The sequence below is a fragment of the Lynx canadensis genome, chromosome C1 (assembly GCF_007474595.2).
Source record: "Lynx canadensis isolate LIC74 chromosome C1, mLynCan4.pri.v2, whole genome shotgun sequence".
Taxonomy (NCBI): Eukaryota; Metazoa; Chordata; class Mammalia; order Carnivora; family Felidae; genus Lynx; species Lynx canadensis.
The window spans coordinates 42,675,368-42,699,931 of NC_044310.1; the positions used below are offsets into that span (position 1 = coordinate 42,675,368).

At 47.8% G+C, this 24,564-nt stretch overlaps 1 protein-coding gene and 1 long non-coding RNA gene across 2 annotated transcripts in view; one reads left to right on the forward strand and one right to left on the reverse strand.

Moving 5' to 3' along the window:
* The first annotated feature begins 698 nt into the window (after window positions 1-698).
* LOC115521145 lies at window positions 699-2,036 on the forward strand. Its single transcript, XR_003970970.1, has 3 exons — window positions 699-1,055; window positions 1,198-1,408; window positions 1,961-2,036. It is a non-coding gene; the product is annotated as an uncharacterized LOC115521145 (long non-coding RNA).
* The window catches only part of LRP8 (LDL receptor related protein 8), a 76,945-nt gene continuing 54,087 nt past the window's right edge, over window positions 1,707-24,564 (reverse strand). Inside the window, 11 exon segments of the mRNA XM_030326157.1 lie at window positions 1,707-3,223; window positions 5,493-5,669; window positions 6,713-6,885; window positions 10,775-10,843; window positions 12,753-12,977; window positions 13,847-13,999; window positions 15,491-15,632; window positions 17,054-17,193; window positions 17,448-17,566; window positions 20,368-20,595; window positions 22,885-23,059. Coding sequence (XP_030182017.1) covers window positions 3,185-3,223; window positions 5,493-5,669; window positions 6,713-6,885; window positions 10,775-10,843; window positions 12,753-12,977; window positions 13,847-13,999; window positions 15,491-15,632; window positions 17,054-17,193; window positions 17,448-17,566; window positions 20,368-20,595; window positions 22,885-23,059 — 1,640 coding nt within the window. The 3' untranslated portion in view covers window positions 1,707-3,184.

Sequence of the window (24,564 nt, forward strand, 5' to 3'; positions counted from 1 at the left end):
TATTTAGTTTTCAAGACTTAGCGCAAGGTCACTTCTACAATGCCCTTCTTGACCCCATTCCTCATCTCCTTGTGTAGAAGTGACCTCTCTCTCCTTTGTGCCTTAATAATACTCTGGAAAGAATCTATTCTTTTTGTTTCCACATGACTTACTCTATTGTTACCGTGAACTCCTCCGCAAGTAACAAGTTACAGAAAACATCTGCTTGACCTGTACATCTGCAGTGCCTGGCACTTAGTTGGTACCTAGCAAATGGTTTCAGTGAATGAATATACTGCAATCACAGAGAAAACTGGAAGGACCGATAGTACTTATTGCCATAAACCGAATTCCCATCTCATCTTGAGGTTAAAGGTCACGTCAACCTATTTTATAAATAATCATGCTATCAAGAGTAAATAAATAAAATTTTAGTTTTCTGTTTCTGGAAGGCTCTTTCTGCCAGTGTCTTCATAATTCCTCTGGAAAGATAGGTAGCAGGTTTGGTATAATATTCAGGCAGTTCAAAGTGGTCTCTTGGAGAAGGAAAAGGCCTGGGACCAGTTTCTTTTAAACAGAGAAGAAATTGTCTGAAAAATCTTCTACCCACCTGGCATTATCTCTAGGCTTCCTTCCAGCTCTAAAATCCAATGACTCTATGATCTGGGTATTGGCTGTAGATACATGGTAGCACTGGGGCAAAAGGCAACAGAAACGCAACTACACCTCAAAATGAGGCTCAGAAGCCTTCAAGACTAGAGAGGGAGGACGGACATGACCTCCTCAGACTTCATCTTACTGACTACCATCCGACACGTGAGGATTCTGCAACTTGTCTTCTGTAGGTTGCTCCCATGGGCGTCTCTTTCAAACTGCACTTGTAACATATTCAGGAAACATGGATGTCTCTGAGAAAGTTGTGTTTCGCCATCATTTTGAAGTCTCAGGCTGAACCATCCTGACTTTTCTCATTTTGTGTGTGTGTGTGAAGACCAGGCTCTGACTGAAACTACGCATCATTTCCCCAGGAAATTGTTTCTTTGGAGGCAGGCTATCGAACAAGTTGCTTGTTTCGCGTAAGTCTCAATATTTCTTGTCATTTTTATTCAGTCAAAAATAATTTTACTTTTCATTCTTGAAAGAGTAGTAGTGACTAATTAAGCTCCATAGGAGTTGGCCACCTGTTTTTAAAATCCTATTTCGTATTGGTCATTCTAGGTCCAGTGCCTCTCAATGAATATTTCAGGACTATCAACACATGCTTATCATGAGGAAATTGCTTGTTTATGCAGAGCATGGTGCCGACGCTCCAGAACACAGCTGTTTTTGTCAGAAGTTAGGAGACCGTGAGTGACGTGGAGAAAGGTCCTAGGAACAGGGTTCTAGAACTCCAGAGTGCCTGCCTGGAAATTTGAAGGGTATCACGCTGGTAAGACATCCAAACTTCACTGAGTTGGGGGCAGCTGGGGGTGGGTGGTGTCAGAATTTGCTTACGTGTCTTGTCCCTGGCTGTCTGGTGAGAGTGACGTGGCAGAACAGCAGAGTTAAGAAAAGATCAGACCTTGGATAAGAGAGCCAGTGGGGACAGAATTCCTCTGGGACTATAGGATTATGTTTTCAATGGTAGACCCCGCAAAGAGAAAAGAGCATTTCTCCCGCCTCTCCCAAGGCCCAGGAAAAACAAAGAAAAGTGTCCATGATGAAAAAAAAAAATCTATACATATACCCAGAGTTTTTCCTTTTATTTACAAAGCAGTAAACCAAATCCCTGTTTGAACATATACATCCAATATACTATAATGTTGTGTATGCCATGTCTCCCTCAGTAGGACTTCAAGTTTAGCCACTTTCATCGATATGAACACATGATGGTAGCAAACCTATGTTGTATTCCCCACCTAAAGGAAATGGTAGAGAGTAAAGGAAGGGAGAAATAGAGATGTAACAAAACCTATTCCACTGTCCTTATCCTTGCTCACAGCATGTCTCAGAGGCTGAGCATATCTCGGTGCCTGAGCCGGTCTCTACAGTAAACTTGGGCTGTTCTAGAAATGTCTCCACTTAGCTCTCTCTACAAGTAAGGATGGCATCCTAGGAGTGCTTCAGAGGAAACATAATGAAGTCAACCCAAGCATCCTGAAGGAAAATGCAGTTACTTGAAATGCTGAGCTTTACAACAAGGAGTAGCCGAGGTTCAGGCATGTTCTCATGTGAGCTCATGAGACCTCCTGGCGCCGTGCAAAGCCTGTGCACTGGCCTCAGTCACAGAAGAGAAAGCCCAAGTGGGAGTCATGGCAGCCACAGGTGAACTGCAAGGCCTTTCATGACTGACTGGGGTCCTAGAAATTGCCAGAGGTGGAAAAGATCTGCTTCTCCCACCACATGTTTGCCCAAACCATGGCATCTGTTTTTTGAGCCAAATTTCCAAAGGCTTCTCTGAAAACCACAGATACCCCTCTGTGGACTGTTTTACAATATACTTATCTTTATGTACTTGAACAACAGCCACAGGTGCGCCTCTTCTCTACAGATTTCTCTCTCTCACACACATACACATATAAACGTAAATGCACACAGAGTCTGTATGGTGGGCCAATCATACCAAAAATAAATACTCTCGTGTCTCTAAATTATTTATAGAACTAATCTTCTTTTTGAAATATGTTAATAAATAATCTAAATGGGGGAGGGAGTTGAAGTATTTTTTTCTTCTTCTTCGTCTTTTTTTTTTTTACTTATGTTGATGGATAGCCACAAAGCATAATCATTTTATATGCCAAAAAAAAAAAAAAAAATCAAACCCCAAACTCCAAAACCTAAAAAATCCCCCCAAGCCAAATACCCTCTGTAAATATAGTTTTAAAATGATGAGTAAGCTACTGGACCGTCAGCCCCATTTGGTTATGTACATCATGTTAGTCACTCAGCAGTAGCCATTCCATGAACTCCTCATGGGTAGTGCAACCAGTTAAAAAGTGTATAAAACATTATACATATAAAAACTCTCACATCCTTTGGATGTTTGCAGTTCATCATAACTTTGTGGTTACCTTTCTGCAACATAAATTAAAAAAAAAATTACACATACACACACTCACTCACACAGACCCATATACAGAAAACCCTTTCATCCAGGCATACACCATCCAGAGAGTGTAGTGCATGGGACCGAATTCCATGAGGCACGAAGGGAGTGGTCCCATCCTCAGGGCAGTCCATCATCTTCAAGGCTTAATGCCACTCGCTGGGGAGACAGAGCAAAGAAATCACCATTAGACCCACAGGAGCTATTTATTGAGTGCCCACAAAGCACCGGACATTCTATTACTTTATAGGCATTAGCTCACATAATCTTCATACTACCCCAAGAGACAGGTTTGTCATATTCATTTTATAGATGAGGAAACTGAGACTCGATGAGCTTTAACAACATTTGTCCTGGATCACATAGCACATGGGTGAACTAAAATTTGAACTCAGATCTGTGTGAATCCAGAGTTGTAGCTTTTGCCTCTTTGTAAAGGATCCCTGCAGAGATCTCAACTTCCTCGGTCCTTCCTTATAGGATTTTAGATTTGTTCAACTTCAGTGGCTTAGCTTTGGCAAATGTTTAATCCCAGGCCATTAGCCACTTGTCTCTAGCTTGTGAGTCACAATTAGGAAGGCAATCTGTCGCACCCCTCCTGATTATACAGAATCAGAATGTGATACAAGTTGGTTACATTCAATCCCTCTTTCCCTCAACCTTACTTTCTAGTCATTAGATAGACTAGACTTAGCTAGACTAGTCTAGCTAGACTTACCCGCCCACAAATGGCTGACTGTACTGGGCTGAACCCATTAGCCCCTGAGGTGGTCTATTCCATTGGAACAGTGGACAGTGGACTTAACTTCTTTCCTATACTGACATAAAATCTGTTTCTTTAAATATTCTAATGTTCCCTGATTCTCTTAGACCCAGAGGGTTCTATACAGACAACCCTTGAAATATGCGGATAGTGTTTGAGTTCTCTTCCTTTCCTTCTGAGTGTTTTCTCCTCTGGGTTACACATCAAGCTTTCCCCAACTGGGCCTGATGTAATCCTGCTTGCCACTCTTCCATTTCCTGGATACACTCCTTGGGCAGACCCCAGTGCTTTGCTATCCTTCTCTTAGCTAAGTGAATTTGGGCTAACCACTTCACCCCTCAGAGCCTTGGTTTTCTCATCTGCCAGATGGGAATAACAGGACCTACCACATAGAGTCGTTGAGAAAGCAGATGAGGTAATGTCTATAGAGTGCTTAATACATTAACACACATGAGGTCTAGAGTATTCTAGACCAACTTCACCAGCAGAATAAAATAGAACCAGACTAGCATTTCCCATCTCTGGACAGCCAACAATCAAAAGTGACCCCCCTGCCTTTCAGATCATCTTTGGGCTTTGCAAGAATACCATGGCCTTGCTCTACTAGCACTGACACTTGAGACTCTCTTCTGGTCCTGTTATCCTCCCACTCTCTCCAAGACAGATCTCTAGGCCAAAGGTAGGTCCCAGAAGTGATGGTGGAGTAAGACAAGGACAGGGGGGAGAACGGGTTGTTGAGGATACTGAACAAGATTCCAGGCCATCTGCCCCATGATGTAAGTGGAAAGAGCACAGACTTTTGTGTACATACAGACTGGAGTTTTTATCCTGGTCCTTCTGCTTCTTAGTTGTGACCCTAGGCCAGTTATTCAGATTCTCTGACTCTCAGTTTCCCCATCTGCAAAATGCAGCTAATCATATCAACTTGATAAAGTTACTGTGAAGACAATACAAGGAAGTGTATGTAAAACACAGAGTAGTGTCTGACACATAGGAGGTCTCACTAAATATCTCCTATTTCTCTGCAACTGGCAAGAGCTTATTCCTCAGGCCCTCGAGGCATCAGGAATAGCTCCTCCAGAGTGGTTATTTGTTCTACACATCTACTTTACGTGTGTAGAGAGCTTTATAACTCACAAAGCTCTTTCACGTGAGCTGTCTCACCCGAACACTATGAATTTAGGAGGCAGACAGAATGGGGGTTATCATTCCAATTTTACAAATAGAAGTGAGCAGAGAGAAGTGACTGAGACCACAAGGCTACAGAGCAGTGACACTGGGAGCCACCTCCTCAGGCTAAGCTCAACGCTTCGTCCACTGTGTCCCCCACCCCTGCCCAAGTCTTTAAAACTTGGTCAAACGCCTGTTTGTATGATTGGCCAAGGGGAAGGCTCAAGGCCATCTGCTGACCCTCCTCACTTGCTCAACTTCATTTCCCATGTCTCCCTTATGAATAATGTACAATGCACACTGCCCTGCCCCATACTTGATTTCTTCCACACACCCTTTCCTTGGTCAGCAACGAGCTCATCTTTCCTCTGCCCCGACACCCAGCTTACAATTTGCAGCCTTCCAGGACCGGAAAGCCGCCTGGGATTGGCTGCACCTGCCTAAGCTCACGCCCTCACTCACCAGCCCCTCAGACTCAAAGTGGCACTGCCCTACCTTGCACTTGACGACAGGCAGCTCGGAAAGAGGGTTCTTCGGGAGTTGGTGCAGCTGTGACCTTGGTTCCCCCGGCAAGACAAAAAGCTCCTTGAGGGCAGGGGCTGGGTCTTCCAGTTCTCTGGTCTCCCCAAGACAGGGCTCTGCCCACAGTGGGTGATCAAAGCTGCTGATCGCCTGACAGGGGGATGGACTGGATGACCTATGAGGTCACACTCAGCCCCCTGACTCTGCTATACAACCATGACATCTGCTCCAGACACTTTGCGGTCCTTGCTCCCCCAACAAGCCATGCCCTATTGTACCCCTCAGCCTTTGCACATGCTTCTTTCTGGAATGCCATTTTTCTCCTCCTCTCGCTGGATAATAGCTATTAACCTTTCAAGGACACAGTTCATCTGTCACAGCCTCTGTGAGGCATTCCCCTGCCTGATCTCCCAAACTGAATGAACAGCTCCCCTGTTGGTGTTTCCATAGCATTTGTTCAGCAAATATGTACTGGGAGCCACCTAATTCTGTGCTAGGCACCAGGGAAACAGATTAATCAGACAATCCGGCCCTCAAGGAGTTCCCGGTCTAGTGGGGAGACCAATGTGCAAAAAGACAAGTTGACTACAGTGTGACAGGTGCTGTGATGGACAGAGGCTGTGGGAGAACAAAGAAACGAGGGAAAGCTTCCTGGAAGAGAGACTCCTGAGCTCCACCGTGGCATGACACACACAGCCGTACAATAATAAGTGACTCTCTCTCACCCCCCACCAGCAACTTGGAAGAGAGTACATTCCTTTCTTACTTGTGAACATGTCACATCCAGTGTGGTGCTCGGCTCATGGCCAGCATACAGTGTTTGTTGAAACAAATACATTTGAATTGCACGGCCACAGTTACCCTTCCAGGCCAAAGGTTCTGAAAATGTACTCAGCAGAAAGAAAGACATTTGGCTTCTTTACCCTAAAGAAGAGCCTCTAGCTATAAGGTGGCCCTTATACACTTCTACCCCAAACACCTGTCCCAGCATTTCTGTGTCCCCAGGGCCTAGAGGAGTGCCTGGCACATGGTAGGTTCTTGATAAAGTTGGAAGGAAGGAAGGAAGGAAGGAAGGAAGGAAGGAAGGAAGGGAGGGAGGGAGGGAAGGAAGGGGAGGAAGGAGGGGTGAGGAAGGGGGGAAGAGAGGGAAGGATGTAAGGAAGGAAGGAATTCTTCCAGCAAGGGATACTTACTGCAGGATAGACATGGCCGATCTGAGCAGTCCTCCCTATGTGGAGCTCATCTTCTTCTTCTTCTTCTGTTGTTTTCCTGTACACTGGGTTGTCAAAATTCATGCTTTTGGTGTTCTTCCGCTTCCAGTTTCTCCAGATCAGGTAGCCACTCATGCACAGCAGGGCTATTACCGCTGGAGGAAGGGACACATTACACTGAACTTCCAGCAGGCTCTAGCCCACTGCTCAGATGTCAGTACACTTCTCGCCGCCTCTCTAACTTTCCTGCCCCTTGTTGCTCAGGCCGTTGTGCTGTGTTCTTCTTCTGCTGCTTGGAAGCCCTTCTCCTATCTCTTCCTTTATTAACTACTCATCCCTTGAGATCCAGCTCAAATGTGAAGTCTTCTCAACTTCTCAAGGAAGAGTCAGTTGCTCTCTCATGTGTGTTCCGAGCCTACGGTACTATACTTTATATATCTGTACCCCCAACTAGATTGTGCTCTTTGTGGGCAGGGACTGTGTCTTCTTTATCTCTCTATGCCTGGTGCCTTGCTCAGCAACATGTACTGACTGAGTGAATGAGTGAATTTCTTCACCACACCATTGTCCTAATGCTGCTGCTTCCTTGGATTTCTCTGAGAAAACCATTCTCTCCTCCAATGGAGGGTGGATGGTGGGGGTGGGGTGTTTCTTCCCAAAGCTGGGACTCTGCAAGAAGAGAAGCATCTCTAGAGGGGGACACAGCGGGAAAACACAAGCTCTGAGTTGGAATAGATGAATATATTAATGAGTAAAGGAGGAAGTTCTCAAACAGAGCTGGGCAAAACGGGCGCAAGCAGCTTCATAAGAGAGTAGACAATCACCATGAGCATTCAAGTGGAGGCTGATGACAGCATCCAGGATGCTAGAGAGGGGGGTTTTACTTCAGTTAGACTGTAATAATCAAGACCTATTAAAGATAGGAACAAGGCAAGGATACCTGTTACCATTGCTAGTATTTATTATTCCAGAGACCTATCTATGCAGTAAGAACAGATAAAGAATTGAAGGGTACACACAGGGGAAGGGGGAATACCAAACTTATCAGTTTTGTATGCTTAGAAAATCTTAGAAAAGCAGATGAAAAACTATTATAAATAATTTTAGTTCATCAACAGTTCATATAAGGGGTGCTGGGGTGACTCAGTCAGTTAAACATCCAGCTCCTGGTTTTGGCTCAGATCATGGTCTCATGTCTCATGGGATCAAATCCTGGGCTTGAGATTTTCTCTCTCTTTCTACCTCTCCCTCGCTCATGCTCTCTCTCTCTCAAAATGAATAAAGATTTTTTAAAAAATTAACAAAAAGTCAATAGCTTTCTTATTAATGAGCAATAACCAATTCGAAAATGTAATGGAAGAAGAACAGAACACATTCACAGCAGCCCAACAAAAACCATAAAATACCTGGAATAACCTAGCAGGAAATGTGCAACTCCTATATGATCTACAAAATTTTTTTTTCAACGTTTATTTATTTTTGGGACAGAGAGAGACAGAGCATGAACGGGCGAGGGGCAGAGAGAGAGGGAGACACAGAATCGGAAACAGGCTCCAGGCTCTGAGCCATCAGCCCAGAGCCCGACGCGGGGCTCGAACTCACAGACCGCGAGATCGTGACCTGGCTGAAGTCGGACGCTTAACCGACTGCGCCACCCAGGCGCCCCTACAAAATTTTATAAAAGGACACAAAAGACTCAAATAAATAGGGAGATGTGTTAAGTTCCTGGATGGGAAGCTTCAATATTGTAAAAACATGAATTCTCCCCATATCAATTTATATATCCAAAGCATACGATTCCACCATAGTTTTTATAAAGATGATTCTAAAGTTCATCTAGAAGAGAAGTTGGAAAAAACAGCTAAGAAAATATTGCAAGAATAATGATGCCCTATTAGAAGCTAAAGCACAGCACGGAGTTGTTCTTCTGGTACGTAGGAACAGAGAATAAAGAGGCTAGCAGCAGATCAAAGTCTAGAGAGTCATGTAGTTTAATATAAAGATGACAGTTCAAGTCAGAAGGATGAATTATTCAATGAGGGTCTTGGGAAAACGAAACAGGCCTATAGAAAAAAAAATAGTTCAGTCTCTACCTCACACCATACTCTATAATAAATTCCAAATGGATTGCTATCTAAATATAAAACAATGTTTAGCAGAAGAATGTATAGGTAGATATTTTAATAATTTATAGTGAGGCAGACCTTCCTATGTAAAACACAAAACCCGGAAGTCATAACATAAACGATGAACAGATCTGATACTTAAAATTTTAAGTTTATGCATGGCAAAAGATACCACGAACACATTTATAAATCAAGAGGCAGTATGGGAGAAAATATTTGTCACATATATTACAAAGGTTTAATATTCATCATGTATAAATATTTCTACAAATAAGTAAGAATAAGAACCAGAACCAACAGAAAAACAAGACTGTGAATAAGCAATTCATTAAGGATGAAATATAAATGGCCATTAAGCTTATGAAAAGATACTCTACCTCATAGGGAAATATGAGAGAAAGAATATTCATCTTTAACCTCTCAGATGAGCAGAAATTAAAAATATTAATCATATCAGAGTGTATTGTATCAGGGAAGGCGCATATACAAGCCCTTCTATAGAACAGAATATGTCAGGAAAGGGCTTGATTTCTCTTTCACTAAGCAACCTTCAGAGTATTTTCCACTCACTCTACTCCAAATCGGCCTGAAGTAGTCTCTCCATCATCTTTAGTGTTGAAGACTTTCAAGGCCAATTCAAATGGCATCTTCTCCAGAAGTACCATCCCCTCTCCTCTGCCGGGCATCGCGCTTCTATTACAGCACATTGTGATACGTGTTAACACCTCTCTTGTATCACTTTCTATGACTAAGTCTGACTAAAGACTGAAAGCTCTTAAAGTCTTTTTTATCTTTTTCTTCCCTGGGTCCTTGGCACTTGGCACAGTCCCTTGCCCGGAGTAGAAGTTTTTAAAACATTCACTCACTGGCTCACCACCATACTGAGGACTCCCAGGATAAATGGGCAAAGTCCCTGTCCTTGAGGTGCTTGTGGGCAAGCCAGGGAGATCAACTTGCGAATGGACAGTTGCAATTCAAAGATCCCACCAAGAGATGAGACGGGTATAAGACACGGCATATTCAGGATGCTATGTGAACAGCGGGAGGCGAGAGAATAAATCGGCCTCCTTGGTTCTCCGTGAGGATTAAATGTTATATTGTGGCCATATCGAACTTCTAGTTCCAAACCCACTCTCTCCCCTCCCCATGCTATTTCCCGGTGCTGGTTTTACTTCATGCTGTTATCACTGCTCAGGTTGCTCTGGATTCTTCTTCATTTGGCTGACTCAGCTCACATTATCATTTCCACTAGGAAACCTTCCGTACCGATTCCAAGTTAAGCACTTCTTCAGCACTTCCACTGGACCACATATGGCTTTGTTTTAGGACTTCCCCTGACATAATCAAAATTATCTGTTATGTGTATCTCTCCGACAAGACTAAACATTTGGAGGACAAGAACCATGTTTTAGTCATTTTTAATCACCTTCCTTCCACCTCACAGAGGCTGGTACCTCGCAGCTGCTTGATAAATGTTTGTTGAAAACCAAACAGAAAGAGAGCAAAATAGCATGATCTACTAAAGGAATGGCAAGCAGCTCTCCTCATTCATTCAACAAATACTTTATTTCCTACCACGTGCCAGCCACTGCAAGCAGCTGGGGAGAGTGGCGAGCAAGAGAAGCTCCAGCCCTGTCCCCATGGAGCCTACAGTCTGCCTTCACATGGCTGGCATGCAGAGTGTGAATAGTGGGGAGCAGGGGTGCACTGGGGGCTGCCTGGGGTCAGGTCCTGAGGGGCCTTGTGTGCCAAGCTAAGAAACCAAATTATAGGACTGGGAAGTGGGTGGGAAGGCTGCCGGGACAGAAAAAGTCAATGAGACAGGTCCGTGTGCTAAGTGCTTGGCCTTTCTAGTGCTTTTCCCCAGACCCGGAGCACCGGTTCTCTCTTTTCCACAGTAACTCGGGGCCACACTCACCCATGGGCACGATGATCCCAATGACAGCAGCAGTGACTGTTGAGCCCATCTTGCCACCTTCATTCCCATCTGCAAAACACAAATGTGCAGAACGATGCTCTGTCACCCAAGTCCTTGCTGGCCTCACACTGTAAGAATTGCCCAACTGCTTCCTGCCCTCATTCCAAAGTGATGATCCTGGCTAATGCCGAACAATGTAGTCTTTCCAGATCCTATCAAAACTCCCTTGAGGTGAGCAGGACAGAGGTTATCTCCCTTTCACACATGGGGAAACAGAGTCTTACTGGGGTTCTAGGGACTCAAGAGAGAGTGACTGTCCAGCAGAGCTGGGACCCAAACCCAGGACTTGTGCTCCAAGTCTCTTACCCTTTCCACAGTATCACAGTGTAGGAAGCTGGGGGGTGTGCCTGGCACAGTGAGCACTTAGGTCTCCATGTTGCTGACCGACTGGGGCAACTGCCTTTGCCAGCTGGTATCTGTTCCTTGGTCTCTGTTGTTTCGGTGGTCTGTTTGTCCATCTGCATTGCCAGCTTATTTTCAATAAGGAATTAAATTGGGATGCGACATAACATAGTGGAATCAACGGCACAGACTCCTGGGTTTGGGCAGGTTACCTACTTGTGTGGGCAAGTTACCTACCTCCTCTGGATCCTGCGAAGATTAAGTGAGAGAATTCATGTAGAATCCTTACTTAGCACAATGCCTGGCACAGCCTTGCCTGGTTCAAAGTGGGTGGGGGGTTGGGTGGGGGGTGTTTCGAGGCCTAAATAAGGTATATAAAAGCACGTTCTAAACTGAAAAGGGCTCGGAAAATGTACTGTATTTTTAAAGTATGCTGTGCCATCTTTTCCACTCTTAAAACTGTCTTCATGATAACATCTCTATAGCACTTTTTAGTTTACAAAGCAGTTTTTTCAGATCCACTGATGGCCCTCTGAGGTGTGAAGAGGGCCTTCACCAGCTACACTCGCTCCAAGAGGGCAGACGATTGTCCCGGCAATGGCCCGGATGCCACCCTCACGGCGCGCCCGTTTCTCCAAGTTACTCTAAGGCAACCTAAGTGTTACGGGGAGAAAAGGGGGGGATAGCACAGCTTGGAAGGGCCGCCACCCCCTTGCTGCACATGAGCAAGCGCCCGACAGCCACAGCAAAGCCCAGAGCGGCGTGAAGCCAATGGGGAGACTCTCTGCTTGGAGGCTGTGCCCCAGGTGACAGGAACTGGAATTCACCCAGGTGCCACGTGCCTCTCCAAACTTCAAGATGAGTGCTCTGCTCTGGAAACCCAGCTTCTGCCGGCAAAATGGGTCCGATGAGAAAGGTGCTGCTGAGCCGCCTGGCTCCCAGGCCACGTGTGGGATGAGAATTTAAAAGATGGTTTATCTTAAATGAACTCCCCCTGGCAGGTGACTCAATTAAAAAGGTATTTGCTGGCCAATGAGACAGAACGTTTCTAGCAGTGACAATTACTGCTCCCAATGATTTAATAAGTGCTAAACTTACTTATTTTCATGCCAGGGTTTGGAAAGAGGCACAAGCAGACCATGGTTATGGATATTACTATATGGGGAACCTGCCGAGAGGGCTAAGAACCGAGACCAGAGCTTCTGAGGTTTCCAAATGTGGGGGACACGCCCTCATACACGTCAGTAACGCATGAAACACACACCCAGTGACAGAAGAGACTGTGTACGTGAGCACTTCTGTTTACACCGCCTTCTTTGTCTGTCCTAGTGGTCTTGTGAAGCATGTAGGGTAAGGGTAATTATTCTTCCCACTTTGTAGGTGAGGAAACTGAGGCTAAGAGATAGGAAGTGGCTTCTTGCAAGGCCCTCTACAAGTTAGTGGCACCTAAGACTTTTAAATTGTAGGTGGGCACCTCCACCTGCTTCCTCAGCGAGGTCCAATATTCTGTTGTGATATGATCTCGTCTTCCCACATATCCCCCCATCATGAAAGAACACAGAACTCATTTACTTACAGTGCTGGGAGTGGTTGCTGGTCGCAGGGCTTGGGGTAGATGGGCTGATGCTTGGAGCCCTGGGGACACTAACTGAGCTGGGGACCACAGCTGCCAGGCTTGGTGTCTCTGTGCTGTGGTTCTGGGAGGTGAGGCTGTGGACAGTGGTCCCAGGGGCTCTTGCAGTGTCGGCTAGTGTCCTCGTTGTGGTAGGAGCTAACATCGTAGTTGAGGTAGATTGAGGTGCTGGAGGGGAAACACCGTGGAGGTCACTTGGACAGAGAGTTTTTGTTGCCTTATGTCTAACTTTTTGCCTCTATGAATTATACTTATGAACTCATCCTCATGGCTCAGCTCAAATGCCACTTCTGGGAAGCCTTCCCTAAACCTCCTGAATGGAATATGACCTTTTCTTTAGCTGAATCCCAAGCACTTCAGGTTTATACTGCACACTGATTTGATGAAGACAAGTCATTAAAGCAAGACTATAGAATTAGGTGTGGGAAGACCACTGTAAAAGATTGGGAGTAGGGGAAATCACACAAATCTACAAGGATTTTACATGCATATTATTACCCTGCTAGGTCGAAATTCTCACTCCACTTTAAACAAAGTGGAACATGGAAATCCCAAATGATGCAGCAGATTTATGTTCAAACAAAAGGCCTTGGCCCTGTATCAAGACTGAACGTTGAATATAAACTTGTATGGCCGAAGTCATGACTATTAGTCTCAATCGTATCACAAAAGGGCTTCTTCTTGTGTTAAGTTCTAGGTGAGGAAGAGGCAAGCTCAGAGTCACCTGCATATAAACAGTAACTGAAGCCATAGGGGTCAAAGGTTCTTAATTTCAGGTCTTTAAGGGGTTCCAGAAACCCCCTGAAACTGAATTTAAAATGTCGTATGTATACGTGCATTTTTCTTGGAAGTAAGAGGAGAAAGCCTCAGATGGACCCTAGGGAAAACCAGCATACAAGGAAGGTAAAGAAGAGACAATAAGCAGAAAAGACAGAGGAAAACCAGGAGCATATGTCATCCCAGAAGCCCATGGAGGGTGTTAGCAGGAGGGGGGTCTCGCACTGCCAGGGGCCAGCCCTCCTGGTAGGTCTGCTTACCTCGGTAGCACCTCTTCATGTCTGGGCCCAGCCACATTGTGTCAGGACAGGCACACGTGTACTTGGGAGAGGGGCTGGAGATCTGAGGAGCAGGAAGGCACAGGTACTCACAGCCTCCATTGGGCTGGGCACTCAGCTCACAGGCATCTGCAGCTAACGGCACAGAGACAGAGACAGAGTTGGAGCAAAGGTAAGGCATGCCAGTTCCTCCCTTCTCCTGAGGATGAGCCCCTTCCCACTCGGCTTGATCAAAAAGCTTTCTCTCCTTTTACTGGGCACCTTCCAGCAGTGTGTCTGGTGTTTTACCCCCACACTTTCATTCAATCCTGACAACTCAGAGAGGTGGGTGTATGCCCCAGACTGACAGATAAAAGACACCCAGTTTCAAAGAGAAAAAAATCGTCTAAGTTATAACTCTAGGGATTTTAGAGATAGGATTTAAACTGAGGTCTATCAGGGTGCCTGGGTGCCTCAGTCGGTTGAGCGTCCGACTTTGGCTTAGGTCCTGATCTCGCGGTTTGTAGGTTCGAGCCCTGTGTCGGGCTGTGCCGACAGCTCAGAGCCTGGAGCCTGCTTCAGATTCTGTATCTCCCTCTCTCTCTCTCTCTCTGTCCCTCACCCACTCATGCCCTCTGTCTCTCTTTCTCTCAAAAATGACTAAACATTAAAAAAATTTTTTTTAAATAAATAAATAAACTGAAGTCTATCAAATTCCAAAGCCTGTTTCCCCCCTCTGCCACATGCCACGTCTATTTCTTTTTTTTCTTTTTAAATGTTTTATTTATTTATTTTTGATGGAGAGTATGTGTACAAGCAGGGGAGGGGCAGAGAGAGAGAGAGAGAGAGAGAGAGAGAGAGAGAGAGAGAGAGAGGGGCACAGAATCTGAAGCAGGCTCCAGGCTCCGAGCTGTCAGCACAGAGCCCGATTCAGGGCTTGACCTCACAAACCGTGAGATCATGCATGGTCTGAAGCCGAAATCGGATGCTTAACCCGACTGAACCACCCAGGCGTCCCATGTCTATTTCTTACTTAAATTTCTAGGTCTAGAATCAGGCACCAAGCTTATCTCCTTTCCCCACTGTGCCTTCCCACTGTCACCTGGCACCCACACCTCAGTTACAGTTAGACTTAGTACTATATCCTACTGATAGAGGACGGGACAACCTAGTAGCAGGATTCCTGGCTTCTATTCCCAACCAACAAGCTGGACTGCTATGGCCCTAGGATACGTTAGCTCACACTACTGCAAAATGGGTACACATAATAAATGAGAAGCAATGTGTTCCTTCATGGTGAAGGAGCTCTTGAAATCAGATAGACCTGAGTTTGGGTTTCAGTTGTGCCACCCGCTAAAATTATTTTACCTCTCTGAGCCAGTTTCCTCTGTTGTTAAATGGGAAAAGTAATACCTGTTCTTTGTAGGCAAAAATAGGGCTTTATATATTTTTTATGCCCGGCCTTATTTCACCAAGAGCTGAAGGAAATGAGAGAAAATATGTGACAGCGAAGCACTCTACCAATGAGAGGGACTGTTGCTATACCTTCTGGGTGTGCTGAGACATTACATTACACGAACGTGAATGCAGCCTACCCAGGGGAGGGAGAGGACAAGGGCAGGGGTCCTGGGACCAGGGAAGGCTCACCTCTTGGCTGCTTCAGCTCATGGAAGATGACAATGTCATGTGGGTTATTGAGGTTCTCAGCTAGGATGGAGATTTCCAGGCCATTGAGCCGATTTGCACTGAAAATGGCCTCATTCTCCAGGTCTGTCCAGAACACCTTGTCCTGTAGGGTACAGATGCAGAGGATGGGAGGCTAGAGCGTAAGTCTGAGGGCCTGGCCCCAAACCACAGTCACAAGAACTGCCCTGCCATCTCCCCTGAGCTCTCCTGCCCACAGATTCGCAGGGGGACACTCAGCCTCTAGTCTGTGGCATATACTCTCGTTTCCTTCTGTCACAGAGGGCTATTTGTTGATTCTGGGCCTTGGCCTGGAGACTGCTCATTAATGCTGAGCTAGGTCTGCTTCCTGGAGTCCAGAAGAAACCGAAGGTTGGGTCTTTATAGCTGTTACCATTACTGGGGCCTGGGACCAAGATTGGAGGGGATGTATGAGCTGCTGAGGACTTATTCCCTGCAAGGCTGTCCTACGGCTTCTGGTTATAGACACATACACATCCAGTGCTTAGTTCATATAAGACTACAGGTGCATCTGTAGGCAAATCCATATTTATAGGTATAACCATGCAGCCTCATGCACAGATCTGGACACATACCCCTATGTTCATCTACACACACAAAGGCACGCTTGTACCTACATAAACACTTAACTAAGTATTGGTATACACATTTACATATTCACAAGCATGAGCACATAGAGACAGGCACAATTTTAAGTGGATGCATTCATGTATACGTATGCACATACACCATACATGTACATGCCACATATATACACAAGCACATACATGTCTGAACACACCTGTCTTTCGAAGCAGGGGCTGGACTTGAAGGTGGGGCTTTGCCCACAATTTCAGAGCAGTGCTGAGTGAGGTCACTCCAAGCAGATATTGCCAATGCCCACCATAGACCAGTGTCCCCTTGCTTTCCCTCCCCTTGGTGGCAGAATTAGTTTAGGGGAAGAAATAGGTGTGTGAGACCTTGGTTGGTTCTGGCTTCCTCGTTCCCCGAGGAGAAAGGTTGTTAGGGTCAGAACACAGGTTCAGGAGGGTCTTGACTCTTCACCCTCTGGGGAGCTTTACGAGGGCCGAGATGGTGTCCGACTCACTTCTGTGACCCCAGGGCCCAGCAAAGGTCAGTGAAAGTGTGCTGAACTGAACAGCACCTCTCAGGCTATTTCTAACAGTAGGTTTTATGGAAATGTATATTCCTTCTTCCCTCTCTCCCTTTATTGGGTACTTCTGTATATGGGGGTTACAGTGCCAGGTGCTGAGGGTACAGAGAGGAAACACACATGGTCTAGCAACTTACCCATGAGAAGGGCTCTGAAAGAGGTCTTGGGAAGGGAACACAGGACAAGAGCCTGAGAGGCCTTTGTCTGCAGGGAGCTCACACATTGTGTACACATTTGGCTTCCCTATCCCTTTGTCTCCATTTAGAGAAGTCTCAGAGAGCTGATCGGTTTGAATAAGGCTTTTCTAGGCTTCAGTTTCCTGATAGGGCCACGTCTCCTGTCACGGGGCTCACCTCAAACACAGCTATCCCAAAAGGGTGGCTCAGGAAGTCAGGGGAGGAAATCAGCATCTTTCTGTTGCCTCCGCTGAGGTCAATGCTGGAGAGTTGGTGCAGCTTGGAGTCTACCCAGTATAAGCGCTGGTTCAGCAAATCTTGGGGAGGAGAAAGGGGACAGAGGATGGGGTCTTGAGTTTGGGACCCCAACCAGGATCTCTGCTTCTCTGTGCCCTCTTCCCTACCCATATTTCTGGGCCTGGCCTCAGACTGAGGCCAGCCTGGGGCAACCGTCAGGAAATACAGGCACTGGCACTATTAGCGGGTACAGAAACAAAACCCATGGAGCTCCAGACGGTGGTCAGGATCAGGTAGTAGGACAGGCCCCCAATCCAGGGAAGGCAGGGCTCACCCAGGGTGATTCCATTGGGCCATTCAATGTTGTCTGACACCAGCGTTTGCCGGTCTACACCATTGAGCCCAGACTTCTCGATCTTGGCCTGGTACCCCCAGTCAGACCAATACATGAACCTAAAAGAAAGAAGAACTCAATTGTGCTTGTTGTCAGGGGACAGGGTTAGGGCTGTCTATGTCACGGCACTCAATGACCCACTGAATGTTGAAGATTGCGCGTGATGGGAACTGGGAAGGGCTCTGAAATCCACTGGAACCATCATCAAATCTAACAGGTAGCAGATGCGTTAGCTTCCCCTCATCTGAGAGCCTGGGGAAGCCTGTATTCACGGAGAGCTCATCCGGCCTCCGTTGCACCCCTGTGAGCCCCTTTCTCCCACTTCTGGCAGCTCTAACCAGAGTCCAAGAGGCCAAAGCAAAAAAGGCCCTTGTCAACCCTCTCTTACTTTCCTGGTGTGCAGAGGAGAAAGTGGACAGCTTACCCAGGGTCACACAGCTAGAACTCTGTCCAGGGTTTCTCTCTCTTCTTTCTTGAACATTTATTGAGTACCTACTCTGTGCCGTTTATGGAGTACCTACTTGTGTGGCAGGCACTGAGCTGAGTGGTTTCACCTCACATACTTACAAATGCAGTCATCACTGCCCCTCTAATCCAGTCCCCACAGAGCAGGCAAATGAGCCTTCAAAAATGGAAACAAGTTGTCACTCTCCAGTTTTTAAACTTTACGGCGGCTTCTCCTATTGCCCTTAAAATAAAACCCCAAATCCTTACCACAGCTGACAGAGCTCTGCATCATCAGGCCCCTGCCTACCTCTTTGATTGTCTCTTCTGCCATCATCCCCACCCTTCCAAACCCCACACCTCCCCATGGGGCTCCTTAGTTCCTCCAGGGCAGGAACTAAGCTTCTTTGTCAGACAGGCCATCACAGAGCCTCGGGCCTCCTCCGCTCTTCCCCTGGTTACTTCTCAGTTACACATCTCTTCAGTACAAAACCTTCCTCTGTGAGTAGGCTTACCCTGTTATTATCTCTCAAAGCACAGGATCTTTCCTTCCTAGCACTTACCCAATCAGTTTATTTATGTACACATTTGAGTAGTTTGGTGTATTTCACTGTCTATTTTCCCCACTAGTCTATAAGCTCCACCAAGGGCAGGCTCGTCTGTCTTGTGCCTCATTGTGTACCCGGCAGGTGGCTCATGCGTGATACAGAACAAGCTCTTATTTAATATTTGCTGAATAAAGTAATGTTTTCATTATTAGTTCCATTTTATAGATGAGTAAATTGTGGCTCAGAGGGGCTGACTTACCTCGGATCACACTGCTCATGAGCAGTGGAGCCAGCCTTCACATTTAAATACAAACTCAAGTGGAACTCGAGAGCCTGTGTGCTCAATTCTCCCCAAAACTGCCTTTGCTGAAACCAGGTGTCAAGCCAAGGCCGACTCTGGGCTCGGGGGGCCGAGTGGTTGCCCTGGATATTTTCTGTCAGCCACTTTGGATTCGCTCTTCACTCATCCCCGTTCTGCTCTGTACACCAAAAAACTGACCCATGTGCGAACCACATCAGTGGGCCTGGCTCCCTAGCCTCCTGGCTTCCAGGTGCATTCGGCAAAATATTTGAGCAGAGGGAGGGAGACACTGAGATCAGGATATTTGTTCTGGACTCCTCTCTACAAAGTTGCCTCCGGCTGGCTACTGCTCTGAAGGTGACCCTCTTTCCTTCCTGGACCAAGTACTCCTCCCTGCTCCTGCCCCTCAGTGCACTGTTAGGTACAGTGCATTAGATCTCATCCATGCCTCTGTAAAATAATTCCCTTGTTAAGCCCTCCTCAAATGATCTTAATTTGAGTATGCGGTGGGTTTCCTGCTGGGAGCCTGACAGATCCATAATGGGCTGGAGATGAGCTGGGTATAACTATGTCGGGGGGAAGCATACAGGGAGCAGGGCTGAAGTGGGGGCTACGTGAGACAGCTGAGCATCTGTAGGGTGCCTGGTCCTGTGTGGGGTCCACCTATGCGTGTTCATTAAATGGCGGCTGTCAAGTCACTGCCCGGGGCCTCACACATTCTCTCAAGTGGCCACCCTGGCCCCCAGCTGTCCTCACTGGAAGAAGAGGATTTTCTTATCCCTGTTTAACAATTAAGGAATCAGTAATTGGAAGAAGCTAGTGATCCTTGTAAACTTAATACGACACAGCTGCCGAAAACCATGCCCTCTCAGGACATCCCCACTGAGGAAGGGAGGGAGGGGGCCTGCTCTGCTCAGAATCTCTACCCCCAAAAGGGAGGTGTGGCCAGATCAGGGCAGCCTGGGTGGTGAGGGGCCCAGGGCACTCTGGGCACAGGGGTGGGCAGCCTGGAGCAGAGCAGACCCAGTGATCTTGGTCCTCCTGTCTTGCTGGCTGTCATGCAGGGCAGGGAGTAGACATGTTTGATGTAACTCCAGAGGCCAATGCAGAAAGTCAAAGTTAGGCAGATTTGGGAATGTGAGAAAAGATCTGAAACACTCTAGTGGGCAGAGCTGTCTTGAAATGAAACAGCCCCAGTGGGAAACCCTGTTCCTGGGAGCAAGGGAGCGGCCACCAGATGCCCACCTGTGGCATGCAGCAGCCTGAGGAAAGACTTCCTGCCCCAGGAGCTTCTACTAGGCAATCTCTGGAGCCCGATTCTGCTCTGACATGCTCTGATTCTATGATATGATGGGCAAGCAGTGGAGTCCAGGAGAAACCTGGGACCGACGCCCAAGGAACCCCTGGTCAGGGGTTGATAGTCTGAGGGACCCACATGGGCTTTCTTCTCTTGGGCTGTCTGAGCAGCTCAGGGCCGTCCAAAGTCTTCAAGAAAGCTCTTGTGACAGACACACCAGGACTCAGTGCCACTGGTGGGGGAATGGGAAGTCTAGGTGGGGACACTCACCCTCTCAGGGGGTCGACCGCGATGGCCCGGGGTTCACTGAGGTCACGGCTGAAGAGAGTACATCGGCGGCTTCCATCAATTGTGGCCACTGAGATGGTCTTGTTGCCCGAGTCAGTCCAGTAGATGTGCTTGTGGACCCAGTCCACCGCCAGGCCCTCTGGAGAGTGCAGCTGCTTGTCAATGAGGACCTCCTGCTCTGCCAGGTCGCTGGCCTTGTCCATGTAGGCGCTAGGAGCAACCAGAGCTGGCCGTGGGGCAGGTGTTCCAGCCACGGGTCCATCTGGAGCTGCCTGGGTGCCCTCTCCCTCTCTCAATTCCCTCTAGGCCATGACAGTGGATTTGAGAGGAACTTGGCTACTTCCTATTCAACACATTTCCTGGGCCACCAAGGCAAGCATACAGGCTTGAGTCAGCTACAGCCTCTGGGCTGGAGGAGCTCAGGTTAGTGGGGGACGGGAATTTACAGACAGGTAATTACAGTGCAATGTGACTACGGAAAGCATCAGAGACTAGAGCAGCAGAGAAATGGAGACTCCATGATCCTGGAGGGCTGCAGAAGGCTCTGTAGTTGAGTCCTGAAAGAGTAGTTTGCTAGGAGCACAAGGAACAGAAAGCAGAAGGAATAGCATGTTCAAGTGCCCAGAGGTATGTGTTCTGGAATAGTGAGGTATTCGGTGGGGGTAGAGCTGAGTATGTGGGATACAGACTGGAAGTACATGTGGGCAGGGGCCACAACCTGACAGGCTCTGCAGGCCATGCTAAGCAGTGAGGATTTTATTCTGGAGGGAGTCATTGAAAAGGTCAGAGGACATGGCCAGAGAGGCATGTTAGATCACTGTGGCACTGATGCACTGGAAAGGGAGGGAGTGAAGGCAGGGAGACTGGCTAGGAGGCCATTACAGCATCCGGGTGAGACATGAAGAGTGTGCAGGAAGGCTGTGCCAGTGAGAATGGAGAATAGGGGCTGAGAACACAGTAGACACTCAAGAGGCAACACTAATAGGACTCTCTGTCTCCCAAATGCTGTTCTTCCCAAGGCTCTCTTCTCCCCCATGTCCTCTCTCTAGTTAATTAGTTCCATAGTGCCCACTGCCACCCAGAACTCTGGCTCTCCCATTGTGACAACTCTCTTAAGCTCCAGACTATAAAGGCAGATGGCTCCTCTCAGATGTCCCATGGACACCTGGAACTCATGTCCAAAACTGCCCACCCCATTCCCCTCCCCTCAGCCAGCCTGAATGGGCAACCCCCCCCAACCCCACCCTCCTCTACTGCTAAGATCTCAGAGAATGGCATCACTGCCCACAAAACCTTCCAAGCCAGAAACTGGAAACCCCCAGAATAGGTAGTCTGTCATCAAATCCTGCCTCTTCCAGGCATAACTGTTGGGCAGGCACAGTTCTAGCTGCTTCTGTGTGTGTGAACTGAGTATGTGTCTGTATGTTGGGGGTGTGGTAGGCATCAAATTGTCCGTGAGTAGGAATTGATAGATCTGCCTCCATCCATCCATCCATCCATCCATCCATCCATCCATCCATCCATCCAATCGTTCTTTTAACAGTCTACCCCATGCCTGGTCATCAGCAGTTCTGCCATGTGGATCTCAGGACAAACAAAGGACATGACGTCTAAAGGGGAGCCCAGGCATGCAGGGAGGCAGGCTTGTGGTATTTGAGAAAGACCTACGAGAGGACCTCCTCATGTTGTGTGAGGACTTCTGGAGAGCCAAAGTCCACTGACTATGGCATCAGACTGCGGGTAGTGCCAGCCAGGAAGGGTGCCCCATATTGGGTAAGAGGCCCCCCTCTGTACTTTTCTCTCAAGATCACCACAATAGATGTCACTATGTTATGATACTATGTTATGATCCTCCAGGCAGGACCAGGTTGAAGTCATCTTTGACCGAGTCAACCTCAGTCATCCCCAGAATCCAACACACAGATACACGAGTTGCTTTTAAAAGTCCTCACCAGGGGCGCCTGGGTGGCTCAGTCAGTTAAGGGTCCTACTTCAGCTCAGGTCATGATCTTGCAGTCTGTGAGTTCGAGCCCCATGTCGAGCTCTGTGCTGACAGCTCATAGCCTGGACCCTGCTTCGAATTCTGTGTCCAACCCCCCTCTTTGCACTTCCCTGCTTGCATTCTGTCTGTCTCTCTCAAAAATAAATAAACATTAAAAAAAAAAAAAAAGTCCTCACCAAAGTCAGAAAGTCTTCCTTTCTGCCCCAGTGGAACATTTCCTGTGTCTTGCTCTGCCCCACCAGGCCACCAGAGGTCAGTCAGGCCCAGGTGCCTGGGGCTCTGAGCTGCTCTCCCAACAGAGCTCTCAGCCCAGGCCAGCCCAGGCCAGCCCAGGAGAAGGAGGTCTGGCAGCTCCGTATCCATGGTGATCGCACGTCCTTTCCCAAGTCCCAGTCCGTCCTGAGGGATACTCAAGGTGGGGGTGGGCGGGGCACAGAGGCTACCATTCCTCTCCCTCTCTCAGGCCCCCACTCCTGCCCAGGCCTGGCACTGCTCACCTGTAGATCTTGCGGTAGGAGAGGTCACACCAGTAGATGCGATTGGTGGCAACTTCCACATCCAGCGCCACGACATTCTTGAGCATGGGGATGAGGCGTGAGTAGTCCCGCTTCACCAGATCGATCCTCCGCACTTCATGCCGGTTAGTGAAGATCAGGGACGGGCTTCTGCCGGCTGCCGTGCAGGAAGGTTGAGAGAAAAGGTCAGTGCAAAAGGCAGGGAACTGCCACTTGATGGCTTGGGTGAGGCCTAATTTTCCTATAAAACGGGGCGAGGGGTGCAATTCCTGCCTCACAGCTCAGAGGAGCAGATGAAATATAGGTATGAAGAGCATAGGTACAAAGTACCATGTATAACAGAAGGATTTTCCTTCTCTTTATTAGACACAAACTCCCCCCAAATCTTCTATGACTGCCCACTTCGTCAGGCTCACACTGAAGGCCTCCTGTGGTGCGACCCCAAGCAACCCTTCCAGCCTCATCAATCATCCCCTAACACACCTCGATTCCAGCCACCAGACCACCCGTCATTACCGAGCCATGGCAGAGTTTGGCCACCTCGGGCCTTTGCTAAAGTGGTCCCCTCTACCTAGCACGCGCTGCTCCCCAACTCCCCTGTGAAGGGCCCCACTGCAATAGTTCAAGGGGCAACATGAGCATTAAGTGTTCTAGAAAGAAGACTGAGGCTACAGTGTGAGGACAGACGTCAGAACTAGGGGGAGAGTTGGAAGAGGTGAGACTCGGGGAGGTCATCGTGAGTCTTCAGTTTAGGCACAGTGTGTGCGGGGACGTGGCAAGAGAGGAAGCTTCAGCGGTTGCCAGGGGCCAGATTTCGAAGAGTCCCGTGAGCTGGGTGTAGAGTTTGTACTTTATTCTGAGCCGGTAGCAGGGGTGGGATGCGTGTTATGGCACAGATCATATACGTGCAACAGAGACAACACATGACAGCCCGTGCACACACAAAACCCATTTTTAGATTTAGGATTATATTTTAGGAAGCTCACTAGTGACCCAGACATTACTGGCTACTCAGTGTGAGGACCGCTGTGCCACAGGCCTGTTAGGACTAGCACCTAACTGGCTGCCACTTCTCCAGCCTGTTTTTAGATGTATCCGGCCACTCTCAGGTACCAGCACTGTCTGAGCGGCAACACGTGTCCCTGGAGTTGCCTGGGCCTTCTCCCTGTGTTTCAGCTGACACTTCTGCAGGCCACCCGGTCCCTGTCACTGTGCATCTGTGCCAAGCTGATGTGTTCCCTGGGGGCAGGGCAGGACTGGCACGGAGCCACATGGGGCCTGGGCCCGTGACCCATGTGTGGATGGAGCAGGGTGGGAGTGAGAGGGAGGGTGTGGTACTGAAAGAGAGCGCAGAAAAACAGGACGCCAGGTGCAGGAAGGAGAAAGAAGGAAAGCCAACCTCAAGGCCCTGCCATTGACTGTGCGATTTTCCTCATCCCAAAACGATAGCAGGGGCACTATGTTGCGGAAGGCAGGAGTGGGCTTAAGGGGTTATCTTGAGGCGACTTTTACTGAGAGCTGCGTCCGTGACAGGAATCCAGTGTGCTGATGATCTGAGTTTTGTGTGACTGCACTTGAGATGTTCATTTGCGGGGGTCTGTGATTACGCGGCAGTTGGGTGGCGTTGCCACTGCACGTATACAATTCAGGGTGTGGGTTACG